Source organism: Pseudophryne corroboree, chromosome 3 (genome assembly GCF_028390025.1).
Source record: "Pseudophryne corroboree isolate aPseCor3 chromosome 3, aPseCor3.hap2, whole genome shotgun sequence".
NCBI classification, from domain to species: Eukaryota; Metazoa; Chordata; class Amphibia; order Anura; family Myobatrachidae; genus Pseudophryne; species Pseudophryne corroboree.
This window is the reverse complement of record NC_086446.1, coordinates 439,360,512-439,382,793: the sequence shown is the minus strand read 5'-3', so window position 1 is coordinate 439,382,793 and position 22,282 is coordinate 439,360,512. Positions and strand designations below refer to the sequence as shown.

The window sequence follows — 22,282 nt, the reverse complement described above, 5'->3', positions numbered from 1 at the left end:
TTAAGTGGACATTGGGTACAACTGCATTTTTTAGGACACTGGTGAGTCTTTTTCTGACGTCTGTGTACATTCTCGGTATCGCCTGCCTAGAGAAGTGGAACCTAGATGGTATTTGGTACCGGGGGCACAGTACCTCAAGCAATACTCTAGTTCTCTGTGAATTAACGGTGGATACCGGACACACGTTTAACACCGCCCAGGCTGGCAAGGCCTGAGTTATCCGCTTTGCAGCAGGATGACTGCTGTGATATTTCATCTTCCTCCCAAAGGACTGTTGGACAGTCAATTGCTTACTGGAAATAGTACAAGTGGTCTTCCGACTTCCCCCCTGGGATGACGATCGACTCCCAGCTGCAACAACAGCAGCGCTAGCAGCAGTAGGCGTTACACTCAAGGATGCATCGGAGGAATCCCAGGCAGGAGAGGACTCGTCAGACTTGCCAGTGACATGGCCTGCAGGACTATTGGCTTTCCTGTCTAAGGAGGAAATTGACACTGAGGGAGTTGGTGGTGTGGTTTGCAGGAGCTTGGTTACAAGAGGAAGGGATTTAGTTGTCAGTGGACTGCTTCCGCTGTCACCCAAAGTTTTTGAACTTGTCAATGACTTCTGATGAATGCGCTCCAGGTGACGTATAAGGGAAGATGTTCCTAGGTGGTTAACGTCCTTACCCCTACTTATTACAGCTTGACAAAGGCAACACATGGCTTGACACCTGTTGTCCGCATTTCTGTTCAAATAATTCCACACCGAAGAGGTGATTTTTTTTGTAATTTGACCAGGCATGTGAATGGCCATATTCGTCCCATGGACAACAGGTGTCTCCCCGGGTGACTGACTTAAACAAACCACCTCACCATCACAATCCTCCTTGTCAATTTCCTCCTCAGCGCCAGCAACACCCACATCCTCATCCTGGTGTACTTCAACAGTGACATCTTCAATTTGACTATCAGGAACTGGACTGCGGGTGCTCCTTCCAGCACTTGCAGGGGGCATGCAAATGGTGGAAGGCGCCACCTCTTCCCGTCCAGTGTTGGGAAGGTCAGGCATCGCAACCGACACAATTGGACTCTCCTTGGGGATTTGTGATTTAGAAGAACGCACAGTTCTTTGCTGTGCTTTTGCCAGCTTAAGTCTTTTCATTTTTCTAGCGAGAGGATGAGTGCTTCCATCCTCATGTGAATCTGAACCACTAGCCATGAACATAGGCCAGGGCCTCAGCCGTTCCTTGCCACTCCGTGTCGTAAATGGCATATTGGCAAGTTTACGCTTCTCATCAGACGCTTTTAATTTTGATTTTTGGGTCATTTTACTGAACTTTTGTTTTTTGGATTTTACATGCTCTCTACTATGACATTGGGCATCGGCCTTGGCAGACGACGTTGATGACATTTCATCGTCTCAGCTATGACTTAGTGGCATCAGCTTCAGCACGAGGTGGAAGTGGATCTATTTTACCCTCCACATTTTTGTTCTCCATTTTTTAATGTGTGGAATTATATGCCAGTAATATATCAATAGCAATGGCCTACTGTACTGCTATATATTATAGACTGGTGGTCAGCAAAATTCTGCACTGTCCTCCTACTATATATACTGCGCACAACAACTAAAATGCACCACAGGTATGGATGGATAGTATACTTGACGACACAGAGGTAGGTAGAGCAGTGGACTACTGTACTGCTATATATTATATACTGGTGGTCAGCAAAATTATGCACTGTCCTCCTACTATATATACTGCGCACAACAACTAAAATGCACCACATGTATGGATGGATAGTATACTTGACGACACAGAGGTAGGTAGAGCAGTGACCTACTGTACCGAACTGCTATATATTATATCGTGGTGGTCAGCAAAATTCTGCACTGTCCTCCTACTATATATACTGCGCACAACTAAAATGCACCACAGATATGGATGAACAGTATACTTGATGACACAGAGGTAGGTAGACCAGTGGCCTACTGTACCGTACTGCTATATATTATATACTGGTGGTCAGCAAATTTCTGCACTGTCCTCCTACTATATATACTGCGCACAACTAAATTGCACCACAGGTATGGATGGATAGTATACTTGACGACACAGAGGTAGGTAGAGCAGTGGACTACTGTACCGTACTGCTATATAATACTGGTGGTCACTGGTCAGCAAAATTCTGCACTGTCCTCCTACTATATACTACAATGCAACACAGATATGGAGCGTTTTTCAGGCAGAGAACGTAGATATTTTCAGCACACTGAGCAGATATTTGCAAGCACACTGAGCACAGATATTTGCAGCACACTGAGCACAGATATTTGCAGCACACTGAATACAGAAACTGAGAGAACGCTGCACATCCTCTCCCTATCATCTCCAACGCACGAGTGAAAATTGCGGTGATGCGCGGCTCCTTATATAGAATACGAATCTCCCGAGAATCCGACAGCGGGATGATGACGTTCGGGCGCGCTCGGGTTAACCAAGCAAGGCGGGAAGATCCTAGTCTGCCTCGGTACCGTGTAAAATGGGTGAAGTTCGGGGAGGGGGGTTCGGATTCCGAGGAACCGAACCCGCTCATCACTAGTCTTAATGGGGCAGAAAATTGCAAATCTGAAAGTTACAGCATTTGGAATCATTTGTATTTATCTTTTATATTAAAAATGTACAGTAACTTTCAGATTTAAAAATAAATATAAAGACAATTGTTCTTGTAACCTTACCTAGTGCAAATGAAATGATTTTGTGATGGATGCATGAGATATTTCTGACTCAATATAATTCCAGAAGTACCCTTAAATTTTCATATAGTACATCTTTTTCTGCATCATTTTCGCTGTTCCCTGTCAAAATTTCCAGGTACTGCTACGTGGATACACAATTCTTAAAAAGACAGCAAAAGTAACTATGATAGTATTTTAACAAAAAATTACAATATAATCACAACGTTAAAACATTGTTTCAAAACTACTGGATAACAAAGTCCATGCAATAACCAGAGAGAGTTTTAACAGCATTTCACTTGGAGCCCCAGCTTATCCACTACTTCAACCTGCACAAAAGAAATCTTATTTCTACCACTCCCACTACTGCCTGCCATGGCATTTTTGGTGGGCATACACTGGTACAAAATGCTGCTATATTGTTCTGATTGTACTTTTCTTGACCCAGAAATTCCTTTAGCTTTGCATGGCAGCTAAGGTCGGTGAAAATTAAACTGTAGTACTATGTCAGTCCTGACAGCAACAGCTACAGCAACCAGAAGTTTTGGGACTATCTAGGAGCCTCATTTTTATTTGTGGATGTTATCTATAGAGCACTGGACTAAACGGATATGTTCTGCCTGTCTCTCCCTCACACTATCATGCTATCATTCTGCTTCCTGGATCAGGTACACCACATGTACTGAGCATGCTCAATCAATGGTCAGAACATGTGTCATAGGGTGGATAACAGAGAGGGCAGCCCATTGCCCATTTCAGATGGCATTAGCGGCTGGGTCTAAGCTCTGGAATGTTTTGCATTTTGGAGTTTGCTAAATCCAATAACATAGCAGCCCCCACAGTATCCTATGAGGACTGCTTTGGAGCCAGAAATGAGAAATCCTGGAAAATATCAGAGGTATCTGCTGCGGTTTCTCCATCTTTCATCCTGGTGATCCTTAATATACAGTATGTGGATACCCCCCATAATGAGTGTTTTGTTTTTTGGATGGATAATCCACTGCTATCCTACCCAATAACATTCCCTATATACAGTTCACGCATAACTTTACATACCGTATATACTCGAGTATAAGTCGACCCGAATATAAGCCGAGGCACCTAATTCTACCACAAAAACCTGGGAAAACTTATTGACTCGAGTATAAGCCTAGGGTGGGAAATGCAGCTCTAGCCGTACACAGCCCTCAGTGCCAGATATGCCCTCATAGTGCCAGATATGCCCCCACAGTGCTGCCAGATATGCCCCCACAGTGCTGCCAGATATGCCCCCACAGTGCTGCCAGTTATGCCCCCACAGTGCTGCCAGATATGCCCCCACAGTGCTGCCAGATATGCCCCCACAGTGCTGCCAGATATGCCCCCACAGTGCTGCCAGATATGCCCCCACAGTGCTGCCAGATATGCCCCCACAGTGCTGCCAGATATGCCCCCACAGTGCTGCCAGATATGCCCCCACAGTGCTGCCAGTTATGCCCCCACAGTGCTGCCAGATATGCCCCCACAGTGCTGCCAGATATGCCCCCACAGTGCTGCCAGTTATGCCCCCACAGTGCTGCCAGTTATGCCCCCACAGTGCTGCCAGATATGCCCCCACAGTGCTGCCAGATATGCCCCCACAGTGCTGCCAGATACGTTCCCTCCCCAAGTGCCAGGTATGCCCCACAGTGCTGTTACTTACCCCTCCGTCGATCCCGCGCTGTCTTCTGGAGGGACACGAAGCACACAGCGTGCGCGGCTCTCCTGTGTCCCTCCTGCATCTTCGGCGGCCGCGGCGGGTCTATTATAGGAAGTGCCGGTTCGTGATCAGAGGTCACGAACGGGTATTTCCTGTAATAGAACCGCCGCTGCTGCCGCCGGACATGCAGGAGGGACACAGGAGCGCCGCGCGCTGTGCGCTCCATGTCCCTCCTTCACACTGCTCTGCCTCTGCCTGCACTGACTCGAGTATAAGCCGAGGTGGCTTTTTCAGCACAAAAAAAAGTGCTGAAAAAGTCGGCTTATACTCGAGTATATACGGTATTTTCTCTTTCTTCACTTTCACTTCATGCCAACCCCAGGCCAACATTGCTGTGTGACTATATAATACAGCCCACCAAGAACCACTGCAATCTGACTTGACCAATATGCAAAGTGTAGCACTTATACTTGTGTATCAATGCCTATTTCCCTATAGATTGTAAGCTTGCGAGCAGGGCGCTATTACAGCTTTGTCTGTCAGGTATTACCTAGTATTGTTTTTTTACAATATTGCTGACAATTGTAAAGCGAAACAGAATATGCTGCCACTTTACAAGTTAATAAATAGATGAATTTTAATAACTATGTCCCAATTATAAGGTATTTTTCACTATAGGCAGCCAAAGCACCAGCAGAGTTGTGTACTGTACATCACTTTGGAAATTATGCTCTGCCTTAAGGCCAGTACTCACTGGCCGATGCGGGAGAGATATGTGCTTAGTGAACCGCTCAGCACACATATCTCCCGCCGCTCAGCACAGCGCGATGTGTGCTGAGCATGCGGGGGGAGACGGGGGTGCGCTCATTTCACCCAGCGGGTGAAGTGAGCGACCTGCTAGATTGGCCTGCATGCAGGCCAATCCAGCACCAGCGATAGCGATGCGCGGGGCTGCGCATCGCTATCGCTGTGGGGCATACACACGGAGCGATCATGCTTAAAATCTAAGTAATCTAGTCAGATTGCTTAGATTTTAAGCAGCGATCGCTCCATGAGTACCCCCCTTAACAGTTACGTCAAGAGTTAGATAATGTAATAATTGTGATAATTGTTTTTTTTTGTTTGTTTTTCTTTTAAGGTGCTTCAAATGTTATAAAGCAACATCCTAAACGCATATTTGTTAATTCTGGTGAAACTGCCATCATTAACTGCACCGTGACAAAGCAGATGCAAATTATAGGCATTTATCTAAGAAAACGTTTCACAAGAATAATGTACATCAACGATTCTAATAAATGTATACTAGAAAACAATTATGAGGATCGCTTGACATGTTCTGGGTCGGTTACAAACTTCAGTGTAACCTTAAGGAATCTGACAGAAGATGACACTGATTTTTATCTGTGTGATGGAGCAGGAAACACCGAGGATATCTATGGAGAAGGAACTTTGCTTATTGTGCATGCGGCATTAGGTCAGTAGTGAGCGTTTTCACTTCTCATTGCTAATAACTTTAATGCTGCACATATTATAGCCTATAAAAAGTTACAACTTTTGCCGATATACATTATACAGTCATTTCATTTAATTGTATGTACTCTTGCTAACAGAATTGCTTCCTACAATGTGCATGCTGTATACATTAGGGTAAACTTTACGGGCTATTTTGGCATCTATTATTGATCAAACATTTACAGTACTTAGTGGCAAAGCTAAGTGGTTTAGATGAAATGTAAATATGAGCTATAGATGTGGTCATGTGAAGATATGGCAGTCTTCACGATCAAATGAGTGATAATATGTGGGTAAGTGTGTTTACTGTAATGGTGATTTGTAATCAAAATGAAGTTGTAATGATGTAGGTTGTGTGGGTAGATAAAGAATTCTAGGTGTGAATGAGAGAGTGAAAAGAATGCTGGAGAACTGAACTCTGTAAAGGAGAGACAGAAGAAATTGTGAAGTGATAGTGTAATCAGGAGAGAGGAAGATATCAAAGTGGGTAAAAGGAGGGAGATGTATAGTGGGCAGAGAAGAGAGGGAGGCAGTGGTAAGAGAGGTGATGGCACTACAGGTGACTTGGGTTGGTGAAGTGACAAGAAAGGGGCACTTGGGTGATGTGGTCACTGCAGAGAGAGGATGGGCTGGGCTAAGATGTGATGCGGTGTTGGTATGAGATGTGTGCTAAGAGCTGCTGATTAATAGGGATAGGGGCGATGGTGTGACTAGGTGTGGGTTAAGATTTGTAACCCCCTGTAAACAGAGGGAGGAGGGGGAACCGGGGAGACGGGCACATAAAGGTGCAGTGTGGAACGTGCAGTAGAGAGAGATGCTTAGATAGATTGGGTGAGAGAAAGTGAGATGGATCATTGTCATTGTCAGCAACCAATTAGCACTGAAATAACATTTATAATCTGCATACTATAAAATTATACAGAGCAGCTGATTGGTTGCCAATCATTGTGCTAAGTTTTCCTAAATTTTGCATTTTAGTTCACAAATAGCATAAAGGAGATTTAGGATTTCTTTTTGTCAAAAAGGAATTGGCACAATATAAAGGGGCTGATTCAGTATCAGTCGCTGAAGTTTGCTTATCAGTGATTTCCGCACTTCTGCACATGTGCGCATGCCACTGCGTGCATGCTCGAGGACTTAAACTGCGTTTGCAGTCGATTTGCAGTCTAGGTGACGTGGGGGGCGGTGACGGGGGTGTCATTGCGGCATTGGGGGGTGCGGTCTGGACAACGGAGGAGTATCCAGACCATGTTAGGGGCGGCCCACGGCTCTTGCTTGACATCACACGCAGTCGCTACGACCCAAAACATAGTGGCCCGGTCACTGCCTTTGCAGCTGCAAAGGCAGGGGGCGACACTGAAGGACCAGGCATGTGGGGCAGCCTTGCCCTGCACTGAGCGCCCCTCTGTATGTTAGTGGAAGGGGTTTTAGTTTCGTGATTTTTCCCAAAAGTACAACTCAGTCACAGATGAAGCATAGCGATGCATGGAGAAGGGTCACTCATATCAGACCTATCTTTTACTTGTCTAACCTAGATTGCTTACTTTATGATTCTCATAACACATAATAGTTGTGAATAAGTTAGGCCTTTCTTCATGGCTTGGTGATGAAAGCTTGCATCAGGTACCGTACAAGGGTATTTTCCTTGGGTTTTATTATAACTTTTAGTAGATAAATCTCTGCCAGTGAGTGTGATGAGACTTAAGGAAACGTTATTACTGTTTTGCTGAATGCCAACATAAATTGGATGGTTCCAAATACTGTATGTCTTTAAGAAAGTCAACAAACTTCAACTATTTTTCTTCCCTTCCCAGCCCAATTCGAAATAAGCCTTTGATGTAGTATCGTTGCACAAACTGAGATAGAAGTTATAATAAGAGCTTAGGTGGAAATAATAGCTCTATAAACCTTAAGTATAAATAATTTGGATGACTTGATAAGTTTAAAAAGACAATGGTAAAATTTCAAAATAACCCAGCGCAACAGAACCATTTTGTTGTCCATAGATTGGTGGAGGGTACATTGTGCTCTAACTTTACCATAATGGGCCGCATGCATATGGGGGTTCCCTGGTTTGAAATAGGAGAGTCTCTTCTTTCAAATCATATGTACCCTTAGTATTAATTGTCTTGGCATTTGATCAAAGAAATAAGATGCAAGCTTAGAGATTGCGGCTAGCTAATTATCCTCGAGCATAAACGCATTGTGGTGGAAACTTTTTTAAGTGTAGTACTACAGGAATGGAGGTGAAAAATTAATGGGAAGAAGAAGGTTAGTGGAATACTGACTGAGAATTCTGCTTTAAATAATATCGCAAACACCTAGCTAGTGGACACTAGAAGTATACTCTAAAAAGCAAGTTAGAATATCTGGTTATGAAATGTAGAATATAATATTGATATGTTACACAGTAATTTCCAACACAATTTACATGAGAAACCTTAAGCAAAACAAATAAAACAATCACAAATTAATTGTGAGATAAAAATTAAAATTACAACTTGCTACCATTTTAGGATTGCCTGCTTCATTAATTTTAACTTTTAACATTTTCTCATATAGACCTATAGCTTAACTTAAAAAATCATGTCAGAACTTTGAAACATTTTAATGTAACAATATAATATAAACAATAATATTAATAATATAGGTGTGTCCGAATACTTTTATTACATTTGGTAGATATGCGCTTTCCATTAAAAGTTTATATGGAATGCACAAAATTGATCCTATTAAAAGATATAGGAGAATGCCAGTGATCACCACCTTATAGCCTAGGGGTGGGCAAAATACGGCCCGCGGGCCGGATGCGGCCCGCAAACCGATCCTGCCCGGCCCACTGCCTCCCACCAGCGAGCAATGACAAGCGGCCCGACCAGCTGAGCTGCTTGTCATTGCTCTGCACTGCAGTACCTCCAAGCTACCAGCGGCGCCTCTCTCACCTGCTGCTGCGTTGTAGCAGCCTCCTCCAGAGTCCCCAGTGACAACGGCTGTGTTCAGCCGAGAAGGGGGCGGGGCTAGGTGCCGATGAGGGGCGGGGCTACACGGGACAAGAGCCAGACTGCTACAGGTCCATCATTCCTGCCACTGCCAGCCAGATCAGTAAGTTAATGGGAAAAGTGAGAGAAAGTGTGTGTGTGTGTGTGTGTGTGTGTGTGTGTGTGTGTGTGTGTGTGTGTGTGTGTGTATATTTGTGTGTGCGGGCAGTGGCGTCAGACTGTTTTTAGGTTTGGGGGAGAGATCTTTAGCTCTCGCTGTACCAACCCCTCCCGTGTTCTATCACTATGTTAACCCCACCCCCCCCGTGTTCTGTCACTATGTCACCCCCCCCGTGTTCTGTCACTATGTCACACCCCCGTGTTCTGTCACTGTCACCCCCCCGTGTTCTGTCACTATGTCACACCCCCCGTGTTCTGTCACTATGTCACCCCCCCCGTGTTCTGTCACTGTGTCACCTCCCCGTGTTCTGTCACTGTGTCACCTCCCCGTGTTCTGTCACTGTGTCACCTCCCCGTGTTCTGTCACTGTGTCACACACCCCGTGTTCTGTCACTGTGTCACCTCCCCGTGTTCTGTCACTGTGTCACCTCCCCGTGTTCTGTCACTGTGTCACACCCCCCGTGTTCTGTCACTGTGTCACCTCCCCGTGTTCTGTCACTATGTCACACCCCCCGTGTTCTGTCACTGTCACCCCCCCGTGTTCTGTCACTATGTCACACCCCCGTGTTCTGTCACTATGTCACCCCCCCCCCCCCCCCCCGTGTTCTGTCACTGTGTCACCTCCCCGTGTTCTGTCACTGTGTCACCTCCCCGTGTTCTGTCACTGTGTCACCTCCCCGTGTTCTGTCACCGTGTCACACCTTTCCCCAGGGGCCATAAGACACTGGATAATTTGCTTGCTGCACAATAATTATCCTAAATAAAATGTTACTGTGTAAAAAGGCTCTCTACCTGCCGTAATGTGTGTAAAAGGGGCTCTACCTGGTGTAATGTGTGTATGTGGCGCTGTGTGGCGCAATTTGAATAATGGAGACTATTGTGCAGCCTAATAGGAATCTGTATTATTTTTTGCCCACACCCCTTCCACATGAAGCCACGTCCCTATATTTTTGGCAAGTGGGGCGAGCTGCTATTTTGTATGTGGCCCTCGGATACTGACAGGAAATGTCAAGTGGCCCCTCAGCTGAAATAATTGCCCACCCCTGTTATAGCCCATGGATTCAAAATAGAAAAATACTGTCAGTCAACAGGTAACTTCACTCTACATATGCCTGCTCTACACCTTTATCTCAATTAAATAATATTGTCCATCAAATTAAATCCTTTTTTCTCTTTATGGATGTGTGTAAATAAGCACATTCAAGTGCCTAGTCCTTACACAATTAGGAATAACCCGGGCCCACACAGCCTCTCATATTGGATTGTGCAATGTTTTTTGTTCTTGTATATTTTTAGGGGAAGGATACAGTAAGGGGTTAAACTTGAATAAGTAATGTCTATGTAATAGTAGTACTTAATTTGTAAATTTAAAAAAAAAGAGAATACCAAAATAAAAAATAAATTGAAATTCAAAAACCTCACTCTGAGGACATTAGAAATAATCTTTATAAATTAAAGATTATGGAGCCCAGACAACTGTCAGAACTGTCTTCCTGAGAGTTTCAGCATAAATAAATAACTAAATAAATAAATAAATAGGTAAATAGACGGTACTATGTAAAATTGCTAGAATTTTTGTCACTGTGCTATTTCACATGGATCTCTAACCTCCAGCCTACATCCAAACTCTATGCACAATAAGGTTTAATGTTACATACTGGCACCTATGATTTTCCCACCAAATAATTATCTGCCAAATGAGAAACAAGAAAAAATTAAATGCATTGATATATTTATCATTCTCTCTTTAGAAAATTATGTTAAAAAAGAAGAAAATTATACAGACACTGTCACTGGGAATTCACTTCAATTTGTTCATGTGCCATATATCATCACAATTTTAATTCTGTTTATTCTCTTGGCTGTTTCTTTGGTGTTTATCAAATTCAAGATATCTGTAAGTATTATATTTTCAAGCCATTAAATTGGTCTTTGCTTTTCATGGGAGAAAACACATGTACTTTAAATATATAGAATCAAAGAAAATATAAAGGTGAAGAATTTGATAATTGGTTGCTTATCTTTCATGTCCTTTCCCTTCTGAGACAGGTATACACTCACACGGGGGGGTTTCTGAGTACAATCGGCGCACCTCATCGATTTTTTTTTCCATGGAGGAGCTCAGGGCATCCAGCTGTACAAAAGTACAGTCAAGCAGGCAGCACAGGCTCCTCTCCTAACTCACACACCCTGCATCGGCTGCCTCTATACCTGTCCCCTTCCTCCCACATACTGCATCTCTGCCTATCCCCCTCCTCCTCCTCCCACCTCCTGAGTCTCTCCCTATGCCCCTCCTCCTCCTCCCGCCTCTTGCGTCTCTGCTATCCCCTTGGTCCTCCCATGTCTTGCATATCCCCCTCCTCCATCTTCCTGCGTCTCTGAGATATACCCCATGACTGCCTAAGTCTTGCAGGGCTGCAGGGAGCCTGCCAGAGCAACTGCACATCACGGGGGGTTGAAGAGACAACGGGGCCTCTTCTCTACCTCCAGGTAACTGCTCTACCAGGAACCTCTCTTCATTGTGTTGCTGCTGATCTCTCTCTCTCTCTCCCCTTGTCCCCTTTCTATCTCTCTCTCTATTCAAGTCCCTCTCTCTCCCCATGCCCCCACTATTCTCATGCCCCTCTCTCCTTCCATGCCTCCCTCTTTCTCTCCAAGTCCCTCTCTGTCCCCATGCCCCCACTCTTATCATGCCCCTCTCTCCATGCCCCCTCTCTCTCTATACCACTTCTCTCTCTCCCCATCCTTCTCTCTCTCCCTCACTCTTTTCCCATGTCCCCCTCCCTTTCTCCCCATGCCCCCTTTCTCTCCCACAGCCTCTCTCTCTCACACACACCCCATGCCCCACCCTCTGTCCCTCTCCATCTCAAGCTTCAGCAGTACCACCTGCATGTGTCATATACTGTATATATAGCAAGGAACTCCATGCCTCCCACATCTACTTAGATGTCACTGATAATGATGATCTTGATGTTATGAATTTGATGGCTTGTCTTCCAGATGTTTGGAGGAGCTCCATGATGCCATGCTCAATGATGACCTCTGCAATGCCAACATCTGTAGCATATTATCAATACTCACTAGCCTTTTCATACAGAGAGTTTCCTCATGACATAAAGTCATTATTTGCCATGTAATGATGGCATTCTTCTGTGAAGAATGCCTTGCAGAACTTCTATGCACATTGAGGTCACCAAAGGCACCCTGGGTGTGAAGTCACCAAGTGCAGGATATAGATGCCCTCGATGACAGCTAATATTGAGTGGATTGTTGCTCTTTGTGCTCCCTGCAATGCCTTACATACTCATTCACACTGCATAATGTGCAAGACCTTCCTTGGTACATAGTTGCTGTATATAATTTTGATTGGAGGGGGAAGGAGCACTAGGTGCTAGTTGATACATACTCTGGCTGGTTCAAATAGATTATCTACACAGCCTTAAAGGGCCATATTCACAGCCCGATTTGGGGAGAGATGTGTGCTGAGGATGCGGGGGGAGACGGGGAGGGCCGCTCATTTCACCCAGCAGGTGAAATGAGTGACCTACTAGATTGAGCCTGCATGCAGGCCAATCTAGCACCAGCGATAGCGATGCACTGGGCTATCGTTGTGGGGGTACACACGGAGAGATTACTGCTTAAAATCTAAGCAATCTAGTCAGATTGCTTAGATTTTAGGCAGCGATCACTCCGTGAGTACCCCCCTTAAGAGTACTACAGTAATTAATAAGATGAAAAGACACTTATCTGTGCATTGTATATCACATCAGCTTCTTAATGACAATACTATGCAATGGGACAATACACACACAACCAGCAGCCCTCACGTTTCAGAATCACATGGGATGGTTCAGAGGGCAGTCTATTTTCCAAAAACAGATTGGAAAAATATTCTAGAGATAGATTTGGAAAAATCCTGGCACTCATCAATGTATGTATGTATGTATGTATGTGTATATATATATATAGATAGATAGATAGATAGATAGATAGATAGATAGATAGATAGATAGTTCCCTGTTAGAAAGAACTAAAAATTGGAAAATATATGACAATAGTGAAATTGGCGCTTTGGGGTTGTATCTGCTCCCAATAATTATTTGAACCAACAAATAGTTCAATACAGTGATGAAATATAATATTTTGACATATAAAATAATCAGTGCGTTCCTCTATGAAGATTTATTTAAAATTCATAAATAGTTACATCAATTTCCATAATTATACAGATATTTTATGGCAACTTCCTCTTAACGTTGACACAACTTGGAGGTCACAATAAGAGTTAATATACAGATATTTCTTTATGGTCTCCTCCTTCTATAATTGTAGATTGGAGGTCACGTCACATACACAGATAATCCAAGACGTTTCGCCTCATGCCGAGATTCATCAGTGGTCTATCTACAATCGTAGAATATAATTTTTAGGACATTTGTTCACATAATATTTACAATTTTATTACAATAAGATAAAAAAAATTGGAACACATCTGAAAAAACATAGGCCAATAGAACAACAGACCTAGGAAAAAACAGGGGAATAGGAAGTAAGAAAAAAAAATAATCCGGTATTGGAAACCTTAATTTATAAGGACACATACCTTATTTTACGGGTAGTTACCATCACTAAATTAATTAAGCAGTGGACAGAACTGCTCTTGGACACTCACATCAACCAGAAAGACCACAAAGCACATAAATATGTGGTCCACAATGTCTATTTGAAAAAACATTATCATTTGTACATATTTCACAATAGTAACATTCAATTTTGATATAAATTGTATGTGCAAGGGAACACATACCTGGTAAGTTTCTACACTCTAGAGACAAGTTCTAGTAAATATCCACTAGGTAACTAATTAGTTTCAAGTGGGTTGTTAATTACTGAATTATTCACAAGGTAATTTTTGATCTGGCATATTAATTCCAGCGCTAAATTTATTTCAATATTTAACACACATATGTGTAACACTTATTAATATGGCACTATAATGCATGTAGTTTTTGTCCTCATTGCCAAGAAAATTTTAAATTACTATATTGTTTTATGATATATTCAATACATGACACCCAAATGTGATGCCTAATCATAATTTGCACTGACATGCACTAAATCCCCATGGTGACCGTTTATCTTAATGCTTGTCCATCTTTTACTGGTGGAATGCAAACAAATATGGCGCTGGAACGCACATAGTTCCGGTTTCAGCATCATGTGAAAATACCAGAAGGTTTTCAGAGGTGGATTGGACGTTACAGGTCACGTGACATACAGTCACGTGACCGCAGTAGGATGGCTGAGCAGAGCCGAGTGACTGGTAACTGGTCACTTGGTGTTATGCACACCAGTGCCAGCAGGAATGTACTGGTGTCTGAACGGTGAGGGATGCAAAACAAATGAACTCACAGACAGACTGGGGAATATGACATTACATACACAGAAGGTGAAAGGGTAACAAAATAAACACAAAATGAACAGAGAAGCCCAAAGGCTAAGAAACTGGGTGTCTCTCTAGTATTAGGAATGCTCAGATGGAAAGAAGCGAGATGTAGTGAATTAATACGTAGAGAACCCGAAATGCTGTTGCTAAGGGCAACAGCAAAACCCTAAAGGGTTACCAACGGGTGTGGCAGTAAACTCCTTGGTCAGAGATGGAATAATAGACACAAGGAGAGTCTCCACAATCCTAGTCCTCACTTGCAGTGCACTGGTTCAGCTTACTGCCACTAAACTGACACCTGAACACCTTGCACAGTGAGAAAGGATTTTGGCAGGCAAGTCTGAGAATACAGCCGCAAACTTGCTAGGTTCACAGAGTAGCAAAAGAACCCCAGCAGGTTAAACGACTGACTCCAGTCTTACTGCTAGGTCTGGATTGGCAGAGTGTAATACCAAATCCCAAGGCCTATTTGCAGTAAGCAACAAGCAAATACAAAGTTTACACAGTACTAGCTAGCTTTCAGGAACTGACTAACCAACAAAGATTCAGCAGCATCTGCCTAACCTGAGAAGAGGGTTTATATAGCAGGTGCTGTCCACGCCCCACTCAGAACTCACAGACTGTGAGCACAAAAACCAGCACCGGATCCCCTGCCGTGCACAGAGCCTGTAACCACTGCACAGCAAAAGACCCGAACTGGAGTATCAGCTACGCTCAGGTTACTCCGCTAGCACTTGTCTCCCGGTTGCCATGACGACGTGGCAGCACAGAGCAGGAGACCCTAACAGTACTCCCCCTCTGACGAGGGGTCAAAGAACCCCTACCACCGGGTTTATCGGGGAACTGCGAGAAGAAAGAGCGTAACAGTCTGGGGGCATGAAGATCACAACTGCGCACCCACGACCGCTCCTCCGGGCCATACCCCTTCCAGTGCACCAAAAATGACAGCCGACCGCGAACCATCTTGGAGTCAAGAATCCTTTCAACAACAAACTCCCTCTGGCCACGTATCAGAAGAGGGGAAGGTCTTCCACTGGAAGAAGGATTACTAATCGCCCGTTTTAAAAGGGAACAATGAAATGTTTTATTGATACCCAAAGAACGGGGTAGATCTAACTGAAATGCCACCGGATTGATAACCCTAGTGATCTTATAAGGACCGATGAACCGGGGGCCTAACTTATGAGATGGCTGTCTCAACTTCAAATTCTTGATAGACAACCAGACGAAGTCTCCTAATTTGAAGCTGCAGGGTCTTTTCCGCTTATCAAAAACCCTTTTGGTCACTAGACACAGACACAAGGGCTTTCTTCACTTTCCTCCAAATACCTCTAAGGACCGAAACCACAGAGGAACCACCAGGCGTGGAGTCCTGGGGGTCAAAAGAATTGGCCTTAGGATGATGCCCATACACACAAAGGAAGGGAGAGATCCCTGTAGCAGAGTGAGCCGCGTTGTTATAGGCAAACTCCGCCATGGACAGATGAGCAACCCAGTCAGTCTGACACTTGGAGACATAACACCTGAGGAACTGCTCCAAGGACTGGTTCACCCTTTCAGTCTGCCCATTAGACTGCGGATGGTAGCCTGATGACAAGCTGACAGAAATCTGGAGATCGGAACAAAATGCCCTCCAGAATTTGGCCACAAACTGGGATCCGCGGTCCGAGACCACATCAAGTGGCAACCCGTGGAGGCGCACAACATGCAGCATAAATAATTCAGACAGGCGTCTGGCCAATGGCAGCCCAACCAATGGAACGAAGTGCGCCATCTTCGAAAACCTGTCAACGACAACCCAGATGGCTGTCATCCCCGAGGATTTGGGCAAGTCCACCACAAAATCCATTGAAATGTGGGTCCATGGCTTAGATGGAATAGAGAGTGGATGTAATGGGCCAACAGGAACCCCTCTAGGAGTCTTATTTCGGGCACAGATGTCACATGGAATGGATATGGATATGGTGTTTAGCGCATCCCTAGCTTGAGCATTAAAATTATACTGAATATTGTACTCTGTAAATAATGTCCACAGTGAGACAATGTAGGTGAATAAAAATGCACAATTTATTTGTTTAAAAACGTATAATCTTTTTTTTTTTTAAATTATTACAATAACCTTTGGGTCTGTGCAGCGGTGGGTACACTGTACTCCTAAAATCTCTCCCTAGTACCGGTACACAGAACAAACACACAACACAAAGACAAACATAAATAGTCCTGTGGGCACACTTTTAAGCGTTTTACCCCACTGGTGTGAAATTCTATTTGTAGACCAATTTCTCTGCGGTCTTGTGAACTTGGAAATACTAGATAGTGTGGGCTTTACAGTTCTTGTATGTGAACAGTCTCTGCAGTGATTGCCTTGTCCCGTCACTGGAAACAAATGTCTACATGAGTAGGGCAGCAGCTGTGCCCGAGTCCTGGAAATAAAGTCCCCACTGGCAATAAGAGCATTAGGTAAAGGGATCACCCTTTAACCTACCTCTATTTCTGTTGCTGCTGTGTGGGGGTCCTCGTTGGTGGTGTAGTGGACGAATCTGTAGTCTGCCGGCAGACTTCCGAGCTCTGTTGACCCGTTTGTGCAGTCTCTGGAGCCGGATCGATGATTCCGCAATCAGATGTCACATGCCCGAACCCACTGATCCACATCCCTAGCCACGAGGGCCACCACACCGCCCTAGATAGCAACTCCCGAGTTCTGGCAATACCCGGGTGACCTGCCGACTTCTTGGCATGGAATTCCAGGAACACTCGCTGTCTTAACCTAGGAGGCACAAACAAAAGACCTACCGGAAGGTCTGGAGGAGCCTGCTCCTGTGCTCTAAGGACTAATGACAAGAGGTCCTGGGTAATGCCCACTTTAATACATGATGGGGACACAATGGGCAATGGCTCCTCGGTGGTCTCCTGGATTGGAGCAAAACTCAGCGAGAGCGCATCAGCCTTGATGTTTTTTGACCCAGGGCGATATGTTATCAAAAAATTAGAGCGAGCAAAAAACAAAGCCCATCGTGCCTGCCTGGCATTGAGGCGCTTCGCTGACTCTAAATATGCCAAATTCTTATGGTCGGTGAGAATTGAGACCACAAACTTAGCCCCCTCAAGCCAGTGTCTCCACTCCTCGAGTGCATCCTTAATAGCCAACAATTCCCAGTTACCCACGTCATAATTCATCTCGGCAGGCGAAAATTTACGGGAAAAGTAAGCACAGGGATGAAGGCGATTATCAGACACCCCCATCTGAGAGAGCACTGCCACAATACCCATCTCAGAGGCATCCACCTCCACCACAAAAGGACGCTCTGGATCTGGGTGTCGCAGCACCTTGGCCGAGACAAATGCCCTTTTGAGATGGGCAAAAGCCGCTTTGGCCTCACAAGACCAGTGAGCAACATCCGCCCCTTTCTTAGTGAGTGCCACCAAGGGCGCCACTATAGACGAAAATCCAGCGATAAATCGTCTATAAAAATTCGCAAAGCCCAGAAAACGCTGAAGTGCCTTCAAACTAGTGGGCTGCGCCCAATCCAGGACTGCCTGTACCTTGGAACCCTCCATTTGGAAACCTTCTGGGGAGATAATATATCCTAGAAATGCGATTTGCTGAACTTCAAATTCGCACTTCTCCAGCTTCGCCCCAAGCCGGCGGTCTCTGAGTTTCTGGAGGACTACGCGTACATGCTTCCGATGTTCCTCCAGGGAATGGGAGAAGATTAGGATGTCATCTAAGTATACAACTAAGAATCTATCCAAATATTCCCTGAGCACATCGTTCATGAAGTCCTGGAAGACTGCCGGGGCATTACAGAGGCCAAAAGGCATCACCAAATATTCATAATGCCCTGAGTGGGTATTAAAGGCAGTCTTCCATTCATCCCCCTCTCTTATTCGGATTAGATTGTACGCACCGCGTAGGTCAATCTTAGAAAAAATGGTGGCAGTACGAAGCTGGTCAAACAAGACCGAAATGAGAGGCAGTGGGTATGAGTTTTTAATCGTGATACGGTTCAATTCCCTGAAGTCGATGCAGGGTCGCAATGAACCGTCCTTTTTACCCACAAAGAAGAACCCCGACCCAACTGGAGACTGTGAAGGTCTGATAAATCCCTTAGCCAAGTTCTCCTGAATGTACTCTGCCATAGCCTGAGTCTCAGGACGTGACAGGGAGTACAACCTGCTCTTGGGAAGCTTAGCATTCGGCAACACATCAATGGCACAGTCATAGGGGCGATGGGGAGGTAGTACCTCTGCAACTCTTTTGGAGAACACGTCCGCAAAATCTGCATAACATCCTGGCAATCCTGGCAAACTTAGCTGCGAAAGCCTGACTGGAAGGCTCAAGCAACTCCTGAAACAATCAGTACCCCAACTAAGAATCTCCCCAGAGACCCAGTCAAATTGAGGATTGTGGGCCCTTAACCAGGGTAACCCCAACACCAATGGGGCAAAAGAACAGACAGTCAAATAAAAGGACAATTTTTCAGAGTGTGTGGCTCCAATAAACAAAGAAATCTGGCTAGTGCAAGAGGTAATTTTACCCTGGGATAATGGTTCCCCGTTTAACCCACAAATCTCAATTTCCGATGCCAAGGGTACTAAGGGAACAGAGTGTTTCAGGGCGAATTGGCGGTCCATAAAAACCCTGTCGGCCCCACTGTCCACAAAGGCCTCAGTCTTGACAGTTTGACCGAGGATCTTCAAGGTCACCGGAATGATAAAAGTCTTCTTGGGAAATTCTGACTTCTGGCCTGACAGGATATTTCCCATCACCCTCAGGCCCTGAAGTTTTCCGGCTTTTCTGGACATGATACTACCACATGACCTTTATTCCCACAGTACAAACATAACCCCTGCTGTCTCCTCCGCGTCTTCTCACGCGAGGAGAGGCGGGTAGCCCCAATCTGCATAGGCTCCTCGGAAAATTCCTCAGAGTCTGAGGTTCCCTTGGGAAAGAAGGAAACCTCGGTCTCCCTTTCAAGCCTGCGCTCTCTCAGCCGTCTATCCACCCGAATGGATAACTGCATGAGCTGATCCAAGCTATCAGGCAAGGGATATTGTACCAGTTGGTCTTTTAACTGGTTAGAAAGACCTCTTCGGTACTGGTGTCTCAGGGCTGGGTCATTCCACTGGGTATCATGGGCCAACCTCCGAAACTCCGTACAATAAACCTCAACAGGCCTTCGCCCTTGCTTAAGGATCGAAATCTGAGCCTCGGCTGAGGCCGTCTTGTCAGGGTCATCATACAACATGCCCAGTGCCGTAAAAATAGCATCAACACTTTTAAGCGACGGACAGTCAGGCTGCAACCCATATGCCCAGACCTGTGGGTCTCCTTGTAGCAAGGAAATCACTATGCCCACCCGCTTAACCTCCGACCCAGAAGACTGAGGCCTAAGCTGGAAATATAGCTTGCAGCTCTCCTTGAAACAAAAGAACTGCGAGCGATCTCCAGAAAAACGATCCGGGAGATTTACTTTCGGCTCGTTAACCCATGAAGGTACTGCTGCTGCGGGAGCTCCGCCAGCGGCCTGTGAGGTGTGCATTTTAATGGACAAATCATTAAATTGTCGAGTCAGGACCTGCACCTGATCGACCACCTGTTGCAAAGTATTTTGAGGGGTATGCTCCATATTCCCACAAAATTTCAACAGGAGTATTGGGCTGCTGAATACGTTATGCACACCAGTGCCAGCAGGAATGTACTGGTGTCTGAACGGTGAGGGATGCAAAACAAATGAACTCACAGACAGACTGGGGAATATGACATTACATACACAGAAGGTGAAAGGGTAACAAAATAAACACAAAATGAACAGAGAAGCCCAAAGGCTAAGAAACTGGGTGTCTCCCTAGTATTAGGAATGCTCAGATGGAAAGAAGCGAGATGTAGTGAATGAATACGTAGAGAACCCGAAATGCTGTTGCTAAGGGCAACAGCAAAACCCTAAAGGGTTACCAACGGGTGTGGCAGTAAACTCCTTGGTCAGAGATGGAATAATAGACACAAGGAGAGTCTCCACAATCCTAGTCCTCACTTGCAGTGCACTGGTTCAGCTTACTGCCACTAAACTGACACCTGAACACCTTGCACAGTGAGAAAGGATTTTGGCAGGCAAGTCTGAGAATACAGCCGCAAACTTGCTAGGTTCACAGAGTAGCAAAAGAACCCCAGCAGGTTAAACGACTGACTCCAGTCTTACTGCTAGGTCTGGATTGGCAGAGTGTAATACCAAATCCCAAGGCCTATTTGCAGTAAGCAACAAACAAATACAAAGTTTACACAGTACTAGCTAGCTTTCAGGAACTGACTAACCAACAAAGATTCAGCAGCATCTGCCTAACCTGAGAAGAGGGTTTATATAGCAGGTGCTGTCCACGCCCCACTCAGACCTCACAGACTGTGAGCACAAAAACCAGCACCGGATCCCCTGCCATGCACAGAGCCTGTAACCACTGCACAGCAAAAGACCCGAACCGGAGTATCAGCTACGCTCAGGTTACTCTGCTAGCACTTGTCTCCCGGTTGCCATGACGACGTGGCAGCACAGAGCAGGAGACCCTAACACTTGGCGCAGCACTAGAAAACAATCAGGCTGTAGTTCCCTATTAGGGGTTTATTTACATCGCACCTTCTCTTCCCACAGATTGGACAGATTAAAACTGTCAAATCTAGTCTATCCCCGCACCGTGGCATTATGGGATGCGGCAAAGCATTATGGGGCATTTCATCAATTGTGTGTTTTTTCTTTTTCTGTACTCCTTTTAAATTTAATAATGGACTATTTTCATTGTTTAACATGTACACCTTTTGTCCTTGGCAATATTAAGTATATAAATGTAGTCTAAGTAGATAATATTACCATTTGATTTGCAGCTTTCACTGATGTACAAGTGTAGATATATCACTGATAAAGTCTCGGCATGAGACGAAACGCGTTGGATTATCTGTGTAATAATTATTGGGAGTAGATACAACCCCAAGGCGCCGATTTCATTATTGTCATATATATATATATATATATATATATACATACTAATAAAAGTTACATTTTTAGATAATAAATACATTTTGTGCACCAGAAAAAAAGACAATTCTTTCATGTTCCTCTTTGTTTCAAGTTATACTTATTGTCCGTGAAATAACCCCCCCAATTATGATACATTATTAATAATTTATATTTACAGTGCTTTAACCTGCAATTTACATAATGCTGGTGTAGAAGTACCCTATGTCCCCAATCCCCCTTTTTTTAAGTGATAAAACATATTTAATGTTATTACTGCTATTCCTTAAAATTGTATAAGCACAATAGACAGTAAGTTTTCCGTTTAGATGAATGTAGTGAGTTTGTTCCTAAGACTGTTTCTTGATTTTGCCTTTTTGACGTTTGACTATGTTTTCGTAATTTTTTTTTATCTTGCTTATTTTTTTACACAGAAGAAAAAACAAAGCTTCAATCAAAACACGTATGTGGATATGACACAAACCCTCCGTCGAAACACAATGGGAAATTCAATCATGTACACGAAATATCCAAATAAAGCTATTGCTTGTTAATGTGAAATCTTATAAAAAAAATAATAACTTTAAGTCAGATATTGCCTTTTCACCAGTTCATAATGCAACTTACAATAAGAGAAAACTTTTTTATGAGGAGCCAGATGTAACAAAAAAGTATTAAAACAATCGCAAAGAGCCCTTTAGCTCATGACTTATGTCAAGTCATAAAAGAGACTTTAATTAAGAGTATTTTAGATGACAAAGG

General features: G+C 44.3%; 1 protein-coding gene across 2 annotated transcripts in view; it reads left to right on the top strand.

The window, feature by feature from the left end:
• Positions 1–22,081, top strand: part of LOC135057877 (uncharacterized) — a 40,672-nt gene extending 18,591 nt beyond the window's left edge. Inside the window, exons 2-4 of one of the 2 annotated variants that reach the window (XM_063963602.1) lie at positions 5,539–5,874; positions 10,822–10,967; positions 21,955–22,081. In XM_063963602.1, the coding sequence (XP_063819672.1) occupies positions 5,539–5,874; positions 10,822–10,967; positions 21,955–22,074 (602 nt within the window). In that variant the 3' untranslated portion in view covers positions 22,075–22,081. The remainder of the gene's footprint in view (positions 1–5,538; positions 5,875–10,821; positions 10,968–21,954) is intronic. The other variant, XM_063963603.1, reaches the window with a different exon arrangement.
• The last annotated feature ends 201 nt before the right edge of the window (positions 22,082–22,282 follow it).